The sequence below is a fragment of the Mus caroli genome, unplaced genomic scaffold, assembly GCF_978045245.1.
Source record: "Mus caroli unplaced genomic scaffold, Mus_caroli_1 scaffold_11, whole genome shotgun sequence".
NCBI lineage: Eukaryota > Metazoa > Chordata > Mammalia > Rodentia > Muridae > Mus > Mus caroli.
Window position 1 is genome coordinate 75,848,793 of NW_028227266.1, and position 15,580 is coordinate 75,864,372.

Sequence of the window (15,580 nt, forward strand, 5' to 3'; positions counted from 1 at the left end):
TGGTTTTCCAATGCTAAATGGTCAGCCTGAAAACACACACACACACACACACACACACACACACACGTGTGTGTGTGTGTGTGTGTGTGTGTGTGTGTGTAGTAACAATTAAAAAAAAAACAGAGGCCATGAATTTAAAAAATAGCAAGGAGAAAGAATGAAAGTGATGAATGTTGTATGTATAGATAATCTCAAAACTAAAAATGTCACGATTTTATTAATATTGAAAGAAATAAGATTGGCTTACTTCTACAATCAATATGACAGAGATCTCCACTCCTATCTTACATTACCTCTTTAGAGTCAAGAGTGTCATGTTCAGGTATTGTCACCATGGGATGACCCAGCTTCACAGAAAAGATGCCCAGCTGTGATCAGGAGCCAAAGTGAGGAGAAACAGATGTTTAGATTTCATTTCAACAGATATTTAGATAATGACACCTAATATTTTGCTGCAAACAGTAGTAGGTTTTACCAAATATAAGTGATGAAACTTGTCTGTCATTTCAAATGTACAGGAAGTGTTTTGTCAGGAGATGGATATTCTGATCATGAAAGCACATCTGATTTATTTTTCTGTCATAAATCAACTGCAATAGGCCTTAGCAATAGAGCAGATACTGTCATTAGTTACTTATTAAATGAATGCTCGAAACACTGATAAATTTTATAGAAAAGAGACTAAGTGAAATTGATGTTTCAAGCCTCAGATGCCGCCCCCCCCCTTTATAATATAGTTCCAGAGTAAAAACAACACCCAATGTTAGGACTCACAATAAATATGCATACATCTTGAGACAGTTTACATTTTCTGGTATAATACAATATTATACATTGGTATGAACTTCAATAATCTCAAAACACAGAAACTTCATACATTTTGTAATTCTGCCAGATTAATATTGTTATGATGTAATTCAACATAGTCACATGTTCTGTGTTCTAAGTTCTTCCTCTGTGTCAGAATTTTTTACTTTTAGTGCATGGATTTTCTAAGTGCTATGCAGACCCTTAAACTCACTAAGGTAGAAGGAAGGACACACCATTCCAGTAAAGATAAGACTGTGACACAGAGAATTTGTACTGAAACACAATTTTCTACCCCCTGCCTTTCTTCTTCTTCTTCTTCTTCTTCTTCTTCTTCTTCTTCTTCTTCTTCTTCTTCTTCTTCTTCTTCTTCTTCTTCTTCTTCTTCTTCTTCCTCTTTTCTCCTCCTTCCTTCTCCTTCTCCTTTCTTCTTCTTCTTCTTCTTCTTCTTCTTCTTCTTCTTCTTCTTCTTCTTCTTCTTCTTCTTCTTCTTCTTCTTCTTCTTCTTCTCCTTCTCCTCCTCCTCCTCCTCCTCCTCCTCCTCCTCCTCCTCCTCCTCCTCCTCCTCCTCCTTCTTCTTCTTCTTCTTCTTCTTCTTCTTCTTCTTCTTCTTCTTCTTCTTCTTCTTCTTCAAGATACTTTCACCACACAATCTGGCTTGATGCCATAGCAATCCTCACTCACCCTCCCAAATGTTGGCATTATAAGCCTAAATTTCCACTCATAGCCATATACACTCTTTGTGTCACCTCTATTGCTCCAATGTTAAGGTTTTTGAAACCATTTCCCAGTGATATTCCTTTCTGTCAGAGGCAAATCAAGGTGACAGAAACCACTGGACACCTCCACTTTCAACAGGATCCTGCTTTGAGCAAACAATGGGACAGTGACTACCTCCCAATTCTTCAAAACAAGTTCAAAGGGGTCTGTAACTGAATCAGCCCTGGGGATCCTCTGAGTCTGGCTGCTGAGAAGACTCCCAGGGTCTCTCTGCTGGCACTTCATCAGGCCCACTCATTTTCAGCAGGTTTATGGAATTGAGCTTGCTTTTATTTAAAGTTCTAACCCTTAAACCCCAGCCCAGCTACAAATCCTTTGCTTATCTTGGCATCCAGAGTCCTCCTCAGCACCACTGCTTAAACAGAATGGAGCCAGTCCGCCTTCTAAGTAACAACCTGAGAAGCAGCTGAAAGCATCCACTGTCACGTGGTCTTCTGGTCTTACTGACACTAAGGTTTACTTAGGATTGGGTCCACTGTACTGCTCAAACTTCCAATCCAGGTAATCTAAGCTGGACACATCAGACTCTTAAATATACCTAGGAAGTGGGATATGGTATTCGTATGACTCTCCACAGTTTTGTAAGAGCACATTCTTACTATTCTAATTTCCTAATGCCCACAAGGAGAATCACCCTGAAATTTTAAAACTTCTTCCTAATTCCCTAAAAGCGTTTCACTGAGATTAGAAAAGCAGCTGGGTCACCATGTGATACCTACATTTACACTCCATTCCTTCTTCCCAGCATAGGCGATCTAACTTAAAGTCAAGTTCACAGTCACTTCAAATTTCAAAACCTATGTCATAATTCCCCAGTCAACCAAGAGAATGGTAACTAACTGATCAGAAATAACTATTGTACTGGCTAGTTTTGTGTCAACTTGACACAGCTGGAGTTATCACAGAGAAAGGAGCTTCAGTTGAGGAAATGTCTTCATGAGATCCAACTGTAAGACATTTTCTCAATTAGTGGTCAAGGGGGAAAGGCCCCTTGTGGGTGGGACTATCTCTGGGATGGTAGTCTTGGTTCTATAAGAAAAAAGGCTAAGCAAGCCAGGGGAAGCAAGCCAGTAAGTAACATCCCTCCATGACTTCTGCATCAGCTCCTGCTTCCTGACCGGTTTGAGTTCCAGTCCTGACTTCCTTGGTGATAAACAGCAGTATGGAAGTGTAAGCTGAATAAACCCTTTCCTCCCCAACTTGCTTCTTGGTCATGATGTTTGTGCAGGAATAGAAACCCTGACTAAGACAACTATTAAATCCTAAATTACTTCCACTTGGCCTAAGGATGATCTTTGAGTACAATAGATTTGCTCTTCCATTTTGTTCAAGGCAGTTGAAGTCTGCTGGCATCTAGTAAAATTAATGAGTTTAATAATAACAGTTCATTGACTACTCATGTGCTAAGCTATGTATATGTGTTCTTTCAATTAATAATTTTGATTTTTATTTTGTTTTGTTTTTAGGGACTCATTTCACTTTGTAGCCAAGGCTTTCTTTCCAGTTCTAAGCCTCCTCTGTCTCTCAAGTGCTAGGATTACAAGTGTGACACTCTAGGTAAGTAATTCAAAGGACTGTACATTCTTTTATGTAGGGGATTTTATACCATTAAACATATGGTGTGAAATAAGAAAGTTGTTTATTAGAAATGAAGCATTTGTAGGACAGAAAAAAAAAACTAAAAATTGCATGAAATGAAAGATGGCCATGGAGATGGAGCTATGTTGGTTATATCTTACCCCATAAGAGGAAAAACAATATGAACTAACCAGTACCCCCAGAGCTCATGTCTCTAGCTGCATATGTAGCAGAGGATGGCCTAGTAGGCCATCAATAGGATGAGAAGCCCTTGGTCTTGGGAAGATTCTATGCCCCAGTACAGGGGAATGCCAGGACCCAGGAAGTGGGAGTGGGTGGGTTGGGAAACATAGCAGGAGTGCAGAGGGTATAGGGGACTTTCAGGATAGCATTTGAAATATAAATGAAGAAAATATCTAATAAAAAAACAAAAACAAAAACAAGTGCACCACACAAGACTCATCATTTAGAGATCAAATGTCTAACCCCTGCTTCACAGATAAACTAAAGAACCAAGACACAGAATCATTTATTTAAGGGCCAGAAGTAGCAATAGAGAGTAATGACCAGTTTCCAAAGATGGGGCAGTTGAAGAAAATGAGAGGAAGCATCCATAAGGAGCCCTCTGGGTAATGTAAGCAAAAGGCACGCGGGGGGGCGGCGGGGAACATGATGAGCTATTCCAACTTGAACTGAGCCACTGTAAATGATATGCAAAATATTGATGGCCATCTGAAGATCTTTAGGAAGTCCATTAGAGATGGAGATAGCAAGGATATAGGTGGAAAAGGAGGGTGGAAGTGATGGAAGGAAATAAGGAATTTTAATTGAAAATGATGTCTAGGGAAAGACAATGGGATCAAGGTTGAGGCAATCCTCTTCTCCCTCCCCTTCCCCTCCCTCTCCCCCTCTTCTCCTCCCTTTCCTCCCTCTCCCTCCCTCTCCCTCTTCCTCTCTCTCTTTCCCTCTTCCTCTCTCTTTCCCTCTTCCTCTCTCTCTTTCTCGTCCTCTCCTTCTCCTCCCTCTCTCATACTTTCCAGGAATCACAGAAGCAGCAATCAGATGTGCTGACCAGGACAAGTGAGCTGTGAAATATTAGGAGGAAAAATTGTAAATTGTCAAACCTCTGTTCAATGTAGAGATTTGGTAAATCATGGGGAACAGAGATGTTGAGAGACAGGGGCAATGAAACACAGTAGAAAAGATCTGCCAGAATCAGGAATTGTTTTAGAAATACACTAAAGTAAGTTTTACATAATTGCAAGACCCATGTGGAAGGATAGAGGGAACCCCAAGCCTATATGTGGCTATAATATTCTGAAAAACAAACTACTACTTGGCCTCAAATAAACAATGTAACTGAAAGGCTGCTGTCCTCATCTCAGCATTATTCAACATAGGGCAGAAATGGAAATGGAATGTGCAGGTGAATTGGACAAAGCATCTTTCCATCTTAGGTGGAAATGTCAGTCTTGTGTGCTATATAGCGGCTGAATTAGACCCTTGTACACAAATAGCTGCAGTATTTCAATAGCACATTCATTTGCTTTTCACTGCACTGGATCACAGCTGCCAGCAACCCAGCATAAAACCTTGCTAAGTGTTGACTCACCTGGGGGCTTTCTCACCCAGGCTGCTGTTTCTCCAGAGGCCACAGGACCTTCCATGAAAAGACAAAAAGATGAATTCTTCCCAGGCCAGATGGAGTACTGAGACTCCCAACATCTCAATGGCAGACACTTTGCAAAACATAGTAAGTCTGCCCGCAAGAAGTGGATTCCAACCCTGTGACATTTATGGAATCGCTCCTGTCTGAAGGTGGAGTAGGTTTTTCTTGACTGCCAGAAACTCTGAGGAGGAGGAAGTGTGGCAGGAAGTTTTAACATACTGAGATCATCAGTGTAAGACAGACTGTTCAGAATTTCCTTCCTTAAGAATGCTTTTCCACATTCATCTACTGTACCTCATACACCTTCACACCATGTATCCACAGAAACCTGTACCTTCTTCTGTCTCTACACTTAACAACTCGAGGTCGAGTGTGGCATGCATAAAAATACATCTAGAAAGTAGTGAAAATCTACTGAAGCAAGGAGGACAGCGTACTGTCTGCTTCCTTAGTATAAGGCAGTTGGGTGAGGCCTCAAGTCCCTGGGAGTCCTAAATTGTATGCCAGTCATCCTCATGTTGTCTGTGCCCCAGCAGACAACTCACTCAGCACAGAGAACAAATTGATATGGAAAAATAAATAAAATAGATTTTAAAATGAATTACACTGTCGGAAAAAATATTTACAAAAGTAAGAAATTCCAAATTTGTGACGAGTTAGGACTTGTTTCAGTGCCTTGACTGTCTCCCAGGAGACATCACACATGGAGCGCTGCAGGGAGAACAACACGTGGGCTCTATTTGATTCTCACGATTTTTTTTTTTGTAAGAAGCCTTCGCTTGTCGGTGTTTGACTCCACAGATTCCATACAGCATCTTATTTCTGGTTCTCTTGAACTGTGCAAAGGTCTACACATGAGGTTTTTATCTTCTAGATCTGCAAACCAGCCTCCCCTTAGAAATTAGAAGCAGCTGAAGTATCCCTACGCAACGTAGTCTGGTCAACCCTATAATGAGGGGGTGAAAGTTCAGGGGCTTTCTGTGGTCAGATTCTAATCTAATTGTTTCTCTTGTATTGGAAATCTGCCTGGTCAACTAAAGCATATAGGGCTTTGGCCTCTGATTTCAAACATTTCATGGTGCAGAGCACATTCTATAAATGTTTCATATGTACACAGGAAGAAGCAAGAAGGCCATGAGACTCTCCATTTCTAGCAGCTGCTGCTGCTGCAATTCAATTAGGGAGGCCATGAACAACATCCTCCTATGAAAAGAGGAGGAAAGTGTGCTTCAGACGGTGCCCAGTCACGCCTCCAGTTGACTGCACTCAAAATCAACTGTGCCTAATCCATTAACTTACATGGCGGTTGTGTAATAAAATTATTTACTATGGATCTTTTTAATTTTATGCCTATTAATGTGCCAGGCATGTTGCTAATTGTCATTAACATAATAGTGAATAGTATACTGATCTAGGAGATTACAGTTGAGTGTGAGAGATAAATATGATTTATGTTCTCATTGATATTTAATGATCGTATTATAATATTAATAAAATAACTATAGAATATCATATATTCATTACATTGCATTATCATAGTATATTATGCTAATAATTAATTATATTATATTATATGTAATATAATTATATAACATATGATATATAATTATGGTTATATAATTATGATAATAAATAAAATAAGTAGACTGGGGAGGTACATAACTTTAATCCCAGCACTCAAGAGGCAGTGGCAGATGGATCCCTGTGAATTCAAGACCAGTCTAGTCTACAGAGCTAGTTTCAGGACAGCCAGGCTACATAGAGAAATCCTCTCTCAAAAAATATAAAACAAAACAAATTTGAAAAACTATATAATTATGACTAATATAATAACAATGCAAACACACAATGATGTATTAGGAGATAATGCTCTTGAGTGTTGTGAGGGCTTATTATTAATAGACCTGAAACCAGTCAAGAAGGATATCAGGGAAACATCCCAAGGAACCAAGGTACCTCCTGAAAGTAAGAAATAGGAAATATGCATGTAGATCCACTCACAAAAAAGAAATGCTAATTAGGATGACTGGAATGTAGGGAGGAAATTCAGAGGGAATGGCTAAGGTGAGTGACTGAGAACATGTCATGGAATTTCTGTGGACCTATTTGCAAGCATCGACTCCACTTCAAAGTCAATGAGTAAGCTCTTCAATTTTCTAAATGAATGAGCACTGTAAAATGAGAGTTTGTTTCATTTCCCCCCAAAGACTACAGGCAGCTGGATGATAGGCCTTGCCATATCCTAGGAATTGAACATCTAAAAAACTATGACTCATAATCCCAGGCCTGGGGGCAACACAACAACACATCAGTGCTCCGGGTTTGTCTTTGTGAAAATCAGTAGACCATATGTCTACAATGAAAGACTGGCCTCCACGTGCCACAGGGAAATGCCACTACTTCCAAAGGAGAACAGGCTATATGCCCTAATCCTTCAATTCACTTAAGCTAAATTTAAAAAGGGAAGATAGAAAACTTAGATGCTACATAAGGCATAAAAGACCACAGAAGGTAGAAAAGTAGTTTCTTAGAAGATAGCTTAACTATTTCTTGTATTTCAAAGAAGGCATTTTGGTGGTGTCCAAAAGCTTACAAATTTGTCTACACACCAATGCCCTATACGACCTCTCCGTGCCTCAGTTTCCCGATTCTTAAAATCTACCCCACGCTGGGTATAGCTCAGCAATAGAACATTTGCTTACTGGTTGTGAGGTTCTGGGTTTGCTATCCTTCACTACTAAAATAATAACAAATAATATAATTAATTAGTCAATTAAAATATTGACTCCAATGGAATAGGATTAGAAAGGAAGAGAGTTGGTTTGAGAAAATGTAGTGGGGCATATCATGTGCATTTATGGAAATGTCACGATGAAACTTATTACTTTGTAAGATTAATACATGACAATTTTTTAAAAGCTAAGCCTATGTAAATGCTCTCAAGTCTCTTTTGCAGTTGGCCAGTTTATTGGCTCCATGATTCTTTAGAAAATACTGTTGATTGAGAAATGACACAATCTCCAAATGAAAGTTCTTTCCTTTTGAAGTTTTCTGTTTTGGGCCACAGCAGAGCTCCAAGTTCCAGCCTTCAAACAGGGAACAAATCTCCCTGTGAACATGATCTGAGGTCCTTAATACCAGTTCTTAGTTCTTCCACGGTCTCCTTGGTTAGGTGTTTTATAAACACTAAGTTTTACAGAGCTCTGCTGTGTGCTCACTGGGTGTCATGAGCTCAGCTGACGACATGTGGACTTGGGGCTGATGTCCATTGTTTTCTGTGGCCACAGAGCTCTCCCTGAGGAATGCTGGTAACCACCTTCCAATCTCAGGTCTTGAGATACAGAAAGAAAACAAAAATGGTTTCTGCTCCGGTCTTGGTGACAGAAAGTTCCCCACATATATTTGTTTTACTCTTAGCCTTTCCTATTCCATGTTATGAAGTAAAACACAGCACATTCCCATTCTCTCCAGTCAGTGCTCTATGTTCTACGTCTCCATGTTCTAAAGGACAGCTTATGAAGTAATGGAATGCTTCTGTCCATGCTATGTTCAGTCTGTTTACAAATAAATTCCATTTCCTTTTGTTTATTCACATTTTACCTGGAGCTGATCCCTTCTCAAGCAGAAAACCACTCCCTCAGGGACAGTACTGCACTGTTCACTTTATCTTGGTGCAGACTTCCCTGGCAATAATAATAATAATAATAAAAAGGAGCAAAACACATCTATATACCAATACCATTCTAGGGTTAAAAATGGATTTTGGAAATTGAGATTGAAATTAACAAGGAGTATTTTTGCTGTTCTTCTCTTTCCTTTAGGAACATAGTTGCTTAGAATTACACATAAAATAAAATATCATTTTCAGTCCTTTTTTTATATCCCAATACTCTACTGCTACCACAAACCAAATATCTATTTTTTTTACAAAGGAAATATTGGCAAATTGTTTTGTCTCTATTCTTTATCTTCTGTGCCATACAAGAATTGCTCTTTTATTTGTATGCCACATAATAGAAAGTAAATGGATCTATAATAAAGTCTCAATTACAGAAATAGTTTCCAGTTCCAATTGCTCTTCCTCACTCTCCATCTAGATCGTTTTCACTGACCGCAAGTTCCTTACCAACAGTAGGAAACCAGTCCCAGAACCTGCCGCTTTGTCAAGTGTCCCAAGTACTTGTACAGCTATTTAGACTGAGTAATAATTAGGAAATGGCTCAGGCCATCTCCCATCCTCCTCCATGGACCCATAGTGGGCTTTGTTGCTCCTCCTCCACAGCAGGACATCTTCTAGGAGCTCCTCTTCAGCAGCAGTACTGAGGATGGATAGGCACTGCTGATGAGGGACAGTGTATATGAATGGGTAGTAGAATGGTAAACTAAAATAATTTGAATACCAATAACGGAAGGGCTACCCTAAATAAGGTGCCTACCCACCCTTTGTGGGCATTGAACTCCTACTCTTCTAGCCATATACCTCTATGCATGGCTTCAATATATATTTCAAAATTACATAAGCTATAGCCAACATTTTACTATGTTGCTTTATTTTGCCTTAGAACTGTTTGGACACCAGGTATCCCTTGCCCCTATAAGCTATTACGAAGCTGAATTCTGTCACCAGACACTGTAATTAGGTTTTTGATCATGTCTGTTCCTAAAAAATTTGAAAGTCTCTGAGATTGCCCGTTTGAAAAACGTGTCTTCTTTTACTTCTGTGTTCTCTCTAGAAGCACAAACAACCAGGAAAGCTTTTATTCAAATTCATACCCCTAGATAAGTAGATTATTTACTGATTATAAGTATCTTGTAGGAAAATTCCACATTACCATTGGCTTTCAGCAATCTCAATGCATAAGATCTAGAAAATTAAAATAGCAATATTTAATATTGTAAGCTGCGAACATTAGCTCAACTTGTTGTGTTTGCCAAGCATGTCCCAAGAGAGACCATGGGACTCACCACCAGCACCACTTAAATCAGGCCTGGTGGTTCCTTGCCAAAAATCCCATACTCAAGAAGCAAAGGGAAAAAAATTAAGAAAAATTTAAAAAATAAGTAAAAAACAAACAAAAAGTCAGAAATCCATTTTACTATACAACATTTGTCTAAGGTATCAGATAGAATTTTAGCACCTGTTAAATGTGGACAATACAAGGCAGAAAGACCACAGAATATTTGCCAAGAAAACAAAGACAAAAACAAATAAACCTCCTTTAAAACTTTTTCATATTTCTCTTAAACAGGAAAGAAAATGCAGGATGATAGTAAAAGAAACATAGGAAGCAAGGGCACAGAGAGTTGAAGGTCTCATCAAGGTCTCACTGAATTGAGCAAATACTCACTGGGGAGTGTGTTCCCACCTCCCTAAATTGCTGCCACCAACAAGAACAGACTAAAGTGACAGAGGAGGGTGCCTGCTTCATGTGTGGACAAGTTTCTTTTGATGTCCTAGGTCCCTGTACTTATGTGTCAATCTAAAGCTTGCATTTATCTGAGAGCACAATTGAGTTTTCTCCCTGCCCCACCCTACCACCCAATTAGGATTCTCTCACTTGCTTAAAGGACACATTTGTAAAGAGCACTTATTCAATAATCCAGCAAAACACTGTGCCCTATCCTGGGCTCTTTTACTCAAGAACCTGACCCCAGTTGCCTTGAAAATTATGGCCAAGTACATGCTGTGAAGTGCAAGCTCTTTTTTCCCTTAGTGTCTCCATTGGAATGAGGTACAACTGGTGTCTCCAATTTGATGTGTTTTTGTTTACTACCAAAGGAGAAAGATAAGCACCAATCCAGATACAAAACCTTTGATCTACAAGAGAGACCTCCCTGCAAGATGTACTTGGGCAATAATGACACAAAACTTTTGGAAGGAACCAACCAATATTTGATGAGACTTAAGATCTATTCTCTACGATAGAAACCATCCTTCACACTGCTCAGGTGATCAATAACCGGAGACTAGATAGGCCACAGGCCTAGAGGAAAACCAACTATTAATACTCTGCTAAATGAACACAGTGGTTAAATAACTCCTAATGACCTTCTGCTATATCAGTGTCTTACTCAGCCATCATTAGAGAAGCTTTCTCCTGAAGTATATGAGAATAAATACAGAAACCCACAACTTTTCTGAACAATGCTCAGAGAGTGAGACCTTAGAATACTCAGTCCTAAAAGAGAGATCTTCAAAAAATACATCCCCTCAGGCTTTAGGGAACTTGCCAAAAGAGGAGAGAAGACACCAAGGAACAAGACCTTCCAAACTGAAGAGCTAATGGACGTATTAACTCACAGACACTACGGCAACATGAATAGAGCCTGTCCAAGTTAGAGCTAGATATGGTTCCAGCACTGAGAAAGGGAGTAGACATAAGCCCCCATCCCTAAGTCAGAAGCTATCTCCAAATGATAACTCACAAATAAAAAATTAGTTTTTTTCTAATGGAGTTTCACTAAATCTATAAATACTTTTAAGGCCAAGCTCGGTGCTCAAGAGTAATGGCCATCACAAAGCAAATTCAACGGTATTTGTGATAGCTCTTTGTCAGAGCTATTTCCGTCTTACAAATCCATTTCATATACATTGTATCTTATAGTGAGGCTTTCACAGACCTGCCAGTGATATAAATAATGAAACAGAAACTTATTAATACTTTATATTAATATAAAATTATTAACTACAATATAAAATATTGATATTTTAAAGCTTAGGCCTTAGCTTGGCAGTCTTCTGACTACTCTAACCTGACTCGTTCTGGCCTATGTCCCACCCTGTGGCCAGGTCTACCTCTCTGCTCTAATCTGGTCCATCTGACCATCCCAGAGTTGCTGGTAAATCTCCCACCGCTGGTCTCTTCTCCTAGAGTCCCTCTCTGTGCCCAGAAGTTCTACCTTCTGCTTCTTGGCCAGCTATTGGCTGTCAGCTCTTTATTAAAGCTAATCAGATACAATTCTACATTGCCTTAGGCAGGTGAGAAAGGAACACATATTTACAAAATATGAGACTGGTGATGAGCTCTTAGCTCTCTGCCAGTACAGTATTAATGCTTAAATAGCCACACCTCCATAGAGTGTAGGCCAACAGTTTTTGGTCCTGCATTAGTGGATCTCTTTGTGTGTGAACATGTGTGTATCTCTATTTATATGTATTTCTTGGGCTTTTTTTTTTTTGGCTCTTTTTTTTCTGGGTTTTTTTTTTTTTGCTGTTGTTATGTCTCACTCTTGTTTGTTTGTTTTAGTTTTATCTTGTTTTATTAGGTTTTTAGATGCTTATTGTATTCTAATGAAAGAGAGAAAGAAAAAGTGAGGATTTGGGTGGTTGGGGAGGAAGAGGGGATCAGGGAGTAGTTGGGGAAAAGAAACTGTAATCAGAACACATTGTATAAAAACATTATTTTCAATAAAAACCAACAAAGGAAAAAGCAAAAAGAAAATATGTCACAATGAAATATTTCAGTTAGATACTACATGTCTAACACCACACAACAAATGAGCTCAGGGACAGATGTTTTTGTCACTAAGATTAAGCCAAAAAGAGAACTAGGATTAAAAGAATGAATTGTTCTTAGCTTCCCAGAAGAAAAACATAAGTCAACCGGTCTGTAATTAAATTTAAAACATTTCAGGATGACAACAAGCACTTAGAGACACTCCCATTCCATACGGCGAACCGTCACAGAGGCTCCCAGGGTGGTGAACTACTCAGTCTGCCGCTGAAGAACAGAACTAAAGAGCTTTGATACTTCAATCGCACAAGTGCATCTGTTAAAATACCTGCTCATTGACATTCATTTTTCATGCTAAAAGTCCAATTACTCTGATTTAGCCAGTTGAACAGAACGTTCTTAATGAACATATTGAAAGAGTCCATCCATTCTGAAAACAATTTAGGATCCGAAAACACTGCCTCTGCTCCGCATTCCTGAAAAGTCTCTGAACATTAAAAACCCATTTTGAGTTTGATAAAATATCCCATTCCACCCACCACAAAGATTTTTCTCTTCTGATGCAACCTAATAGTTATCCAATTCACATTGCCTCCAAAAATTGTCAGAAAAGTTTTCAAATTGAGAGCAAGGCCATTTATCTCTATGTTGATCAAAAATAAATTACCCTGGTTTATTCTCTCAGACAGGTTTCTACTTGTGTATACAGTCAGAGAGTAGCAAGCATGATTAATGAGGTAGTTACAGGCAGTTTTGCCTCCAAGTTTCAAAATAACCTTTTTTAGTAAAGTGACTGCCAAAGTATTATTTTTGGTTTGTTTTTATTTCTCCTCTTCCTCCTCCTCCTCCTCCTCTTCCTCTTCCTCCTCTCCCTCCTCCTCCTCCTCCCATCTTGCTGTCTAAATTGTTCTTAAAGCCCTGAGGCTTAAGCAACTCTCCCACCTCTTCCTTCCCTGACTTGCTGGGCTGTGTTTAGTGTTCATTTTTTGCCAGAATAGTAAATACTTTTATCCACTAACCTTTAGTGCTATGGCTGACCAACGAATGTTGAGGTCTGGAGACAGATTATAGGAAGCATTGATAATAAATGCAGACTCTGTCCGGAGTTCATGCTATGATTCTGAGTTGCTGTCTCCCCTCCTCCTGCTCTCTCACACCCAACAAGGGCCAGACTGTTGCTTCTTTCCCACCTCACATTCCGGGGTCGCATCCTTCCTTAGTCAAGCCCAACTCAGCAGTGGGACCTCATAGATGCCACAACATCTACATGGTGACTGTGCTTTATGTTGTTGTTTTCATTTGTGTGTGTGTGTGTGTGTGTGTGTGTATTACTTTGGGCTATCTTTAGCTCTAAACGAGCTATTTCTTGTCCACCTCTTAGAACATTCTGCTAAACAAATATAAAGCTTGGGTGTATTAACTTAACAAAAGTCTCTTCTCTGCCACTCAAAGGGCTAAGAATTTGATTAGTAGCTTCTGAAGCTCAGAGCTGAGATCTCTGCCTGCTTCTCTGGTGTTTCCAAAACTGTGTTTTCAACAGGGATGTGATTTATGACATTCTTTGTTCTGTTTCTATATAAGTCTCCTGAAACAGCTTCCATGGAATTTGGGTTAACATAAGTTTGTGATTCCAGGCCATGATCTCTCATATTTGGCCTCAGAATAAACCATCTTTATTTCCTCTGTGGTAAGAATAGTGTGTGTGTGTGTGTGTGTGTGTGTGTGTGTGTGTGTGTGTGTGTGTATGTGTGTGTGTGTGTGTGTGTGTGTGTGTGTGTGTGTGTGTGTATCAAGAAATCACTAAGGCAACTAGTGAATATGTACAGACAGAACATAAAACTCAAGTACTCAGGGATGGCTTCTGAGGGCAGAAAGGAGAGTGAGCAGATGACAAGGCACACATGTGAATAAATGGGAGTCTTAGAAAGGAAATCTGCTTCAATAAAGGAAAAGTCATTTGAGATGAAGCCTGACTTCCCAGTTACACCAATGGGCCATTTCTTTCATTCTAGTACCAAAGTTATATTAATAAAGCTATGTATAGAAAAGTGAAATAAATTCAATACTAAAGTTGGAATGTGCAAGTAAAAATTTCACTTGATTCTGCTAAGAGTGGAAAGATTTTATTTCCCTACCCCCAAGGGTGTTGGATTTATTTTTTTTCAAATATAGCTATAAGATAACTTAATGATTCACCAAAAGAAAATCTGCAACAGATACCTTATCAATAGGTATTGTGCATTACCCTAAGAATTGTCATTACTAATCGAATTAGAACACTTGATAATGAAAGGGGACATTGAATTAATTAATATTTTAATTCTCAAAATACATATTTACTGATTAAAATTGTTTCTTACAGAACAGATCAAATATTTCTTTGCAAAAAAAAAAACACTTTCTAAAAATAAAACTGCCTCAAAATAAATAAATAAATGCACACAGTCATTTATGGTTTTTAAAGTCCAAACTAATTAGGACACCAAGTTATCTACACAGAAACATGCGTTTTCCTAGCTGTTTGAGAGAAGCTAAAGTCTTGATCTAACTCCCACCAGCACTGGTGGCAGCCTGGGGGTGGGGGGCTACAAAGGGGTAAAGGCAGGTATAACCCCAGATCTGAGGGCTTCTGAACAGGGAGAAGAGGGCTGCCTGGACCGGTCCTGAAGTAAAAGCTTCCTTATTCTGTTTTTGTTTCTTTCTTTGGGTTTCGTTGTTGTTCATTTGTTAATTTCTTTCCAAACAGGGTACTCCAGAGGCAATCACTGAGATATTTAAATTTAAAGTGGTAGGAATGCTAGAGGAAGCTCGTGCATTACAATGTTCACGCAGTAGAACACAACTGTAGTTGGTTCAAGGAGAAGATATGCATGCAAAGAAATCTCTTCATGTCTTTGGTGGGGATATGAACAGATTCAAGATGAAGTAAAATTGAGTATGGTTGCAAGCAATGGTGATGTATTTTTGGAAAATGACTGCAATAAAATGGTTGCCGAGCCATTAACAAAGCATGAAAGTAAGAGACTGTTTTGCACACAAAAAGAGAAGATAATTTTAAGGCTGCCTGTGGATCCTTTTGGCTTCAAAACTGTTGATCCTATTCTTGCTTGTAAGCTACTCAAGTTTCCACAGGAATAGCAACTTCTTGCTTAGGAAATCCTGACCATCATCCTTCAGGCAGATCAGGAGCCTCACTCAGACTGAGTCTGGATCTCCTTCTTCTGGTTTATTGTTATTGGCAGAGTAGGGACTGAGAGAAACATGGATAAGTTATAACTTTCTACCCACACCG

At 39.1% G+C, this 15,580-nt stretch overlaps 1 protein-coding gene across 15 annotated transcripts in view; it reads right to left on the bottom strand.

The window, feature by feature from the left end:
- Positions 1 to 15,580, bottom strand: part of Mlip (muscular LMNA interacting protein) — a 244,876-nt gene that overhangs the window by 10,874 nt on the left and 218,422 nt on the right. For 13 of the 15 annotated variants that reach the window (XM_029481437.2, XM_029481430.2, XM_029481434.2 and 10 more), the window contains one exon: positions 294 to 368. The exons of the other annotated variants lie outside the window; for them this stretch is intronic. In XM_029481437.2, the coding sequence (XP_029337297.1) occupies positions 294 to 368 (75 nt within the window). The remainder of the gene's footprint in view (positions 1 to 293; positions 369 to 15,580) is intronic. 15 annotated transcript variants of the gene reach the window in all.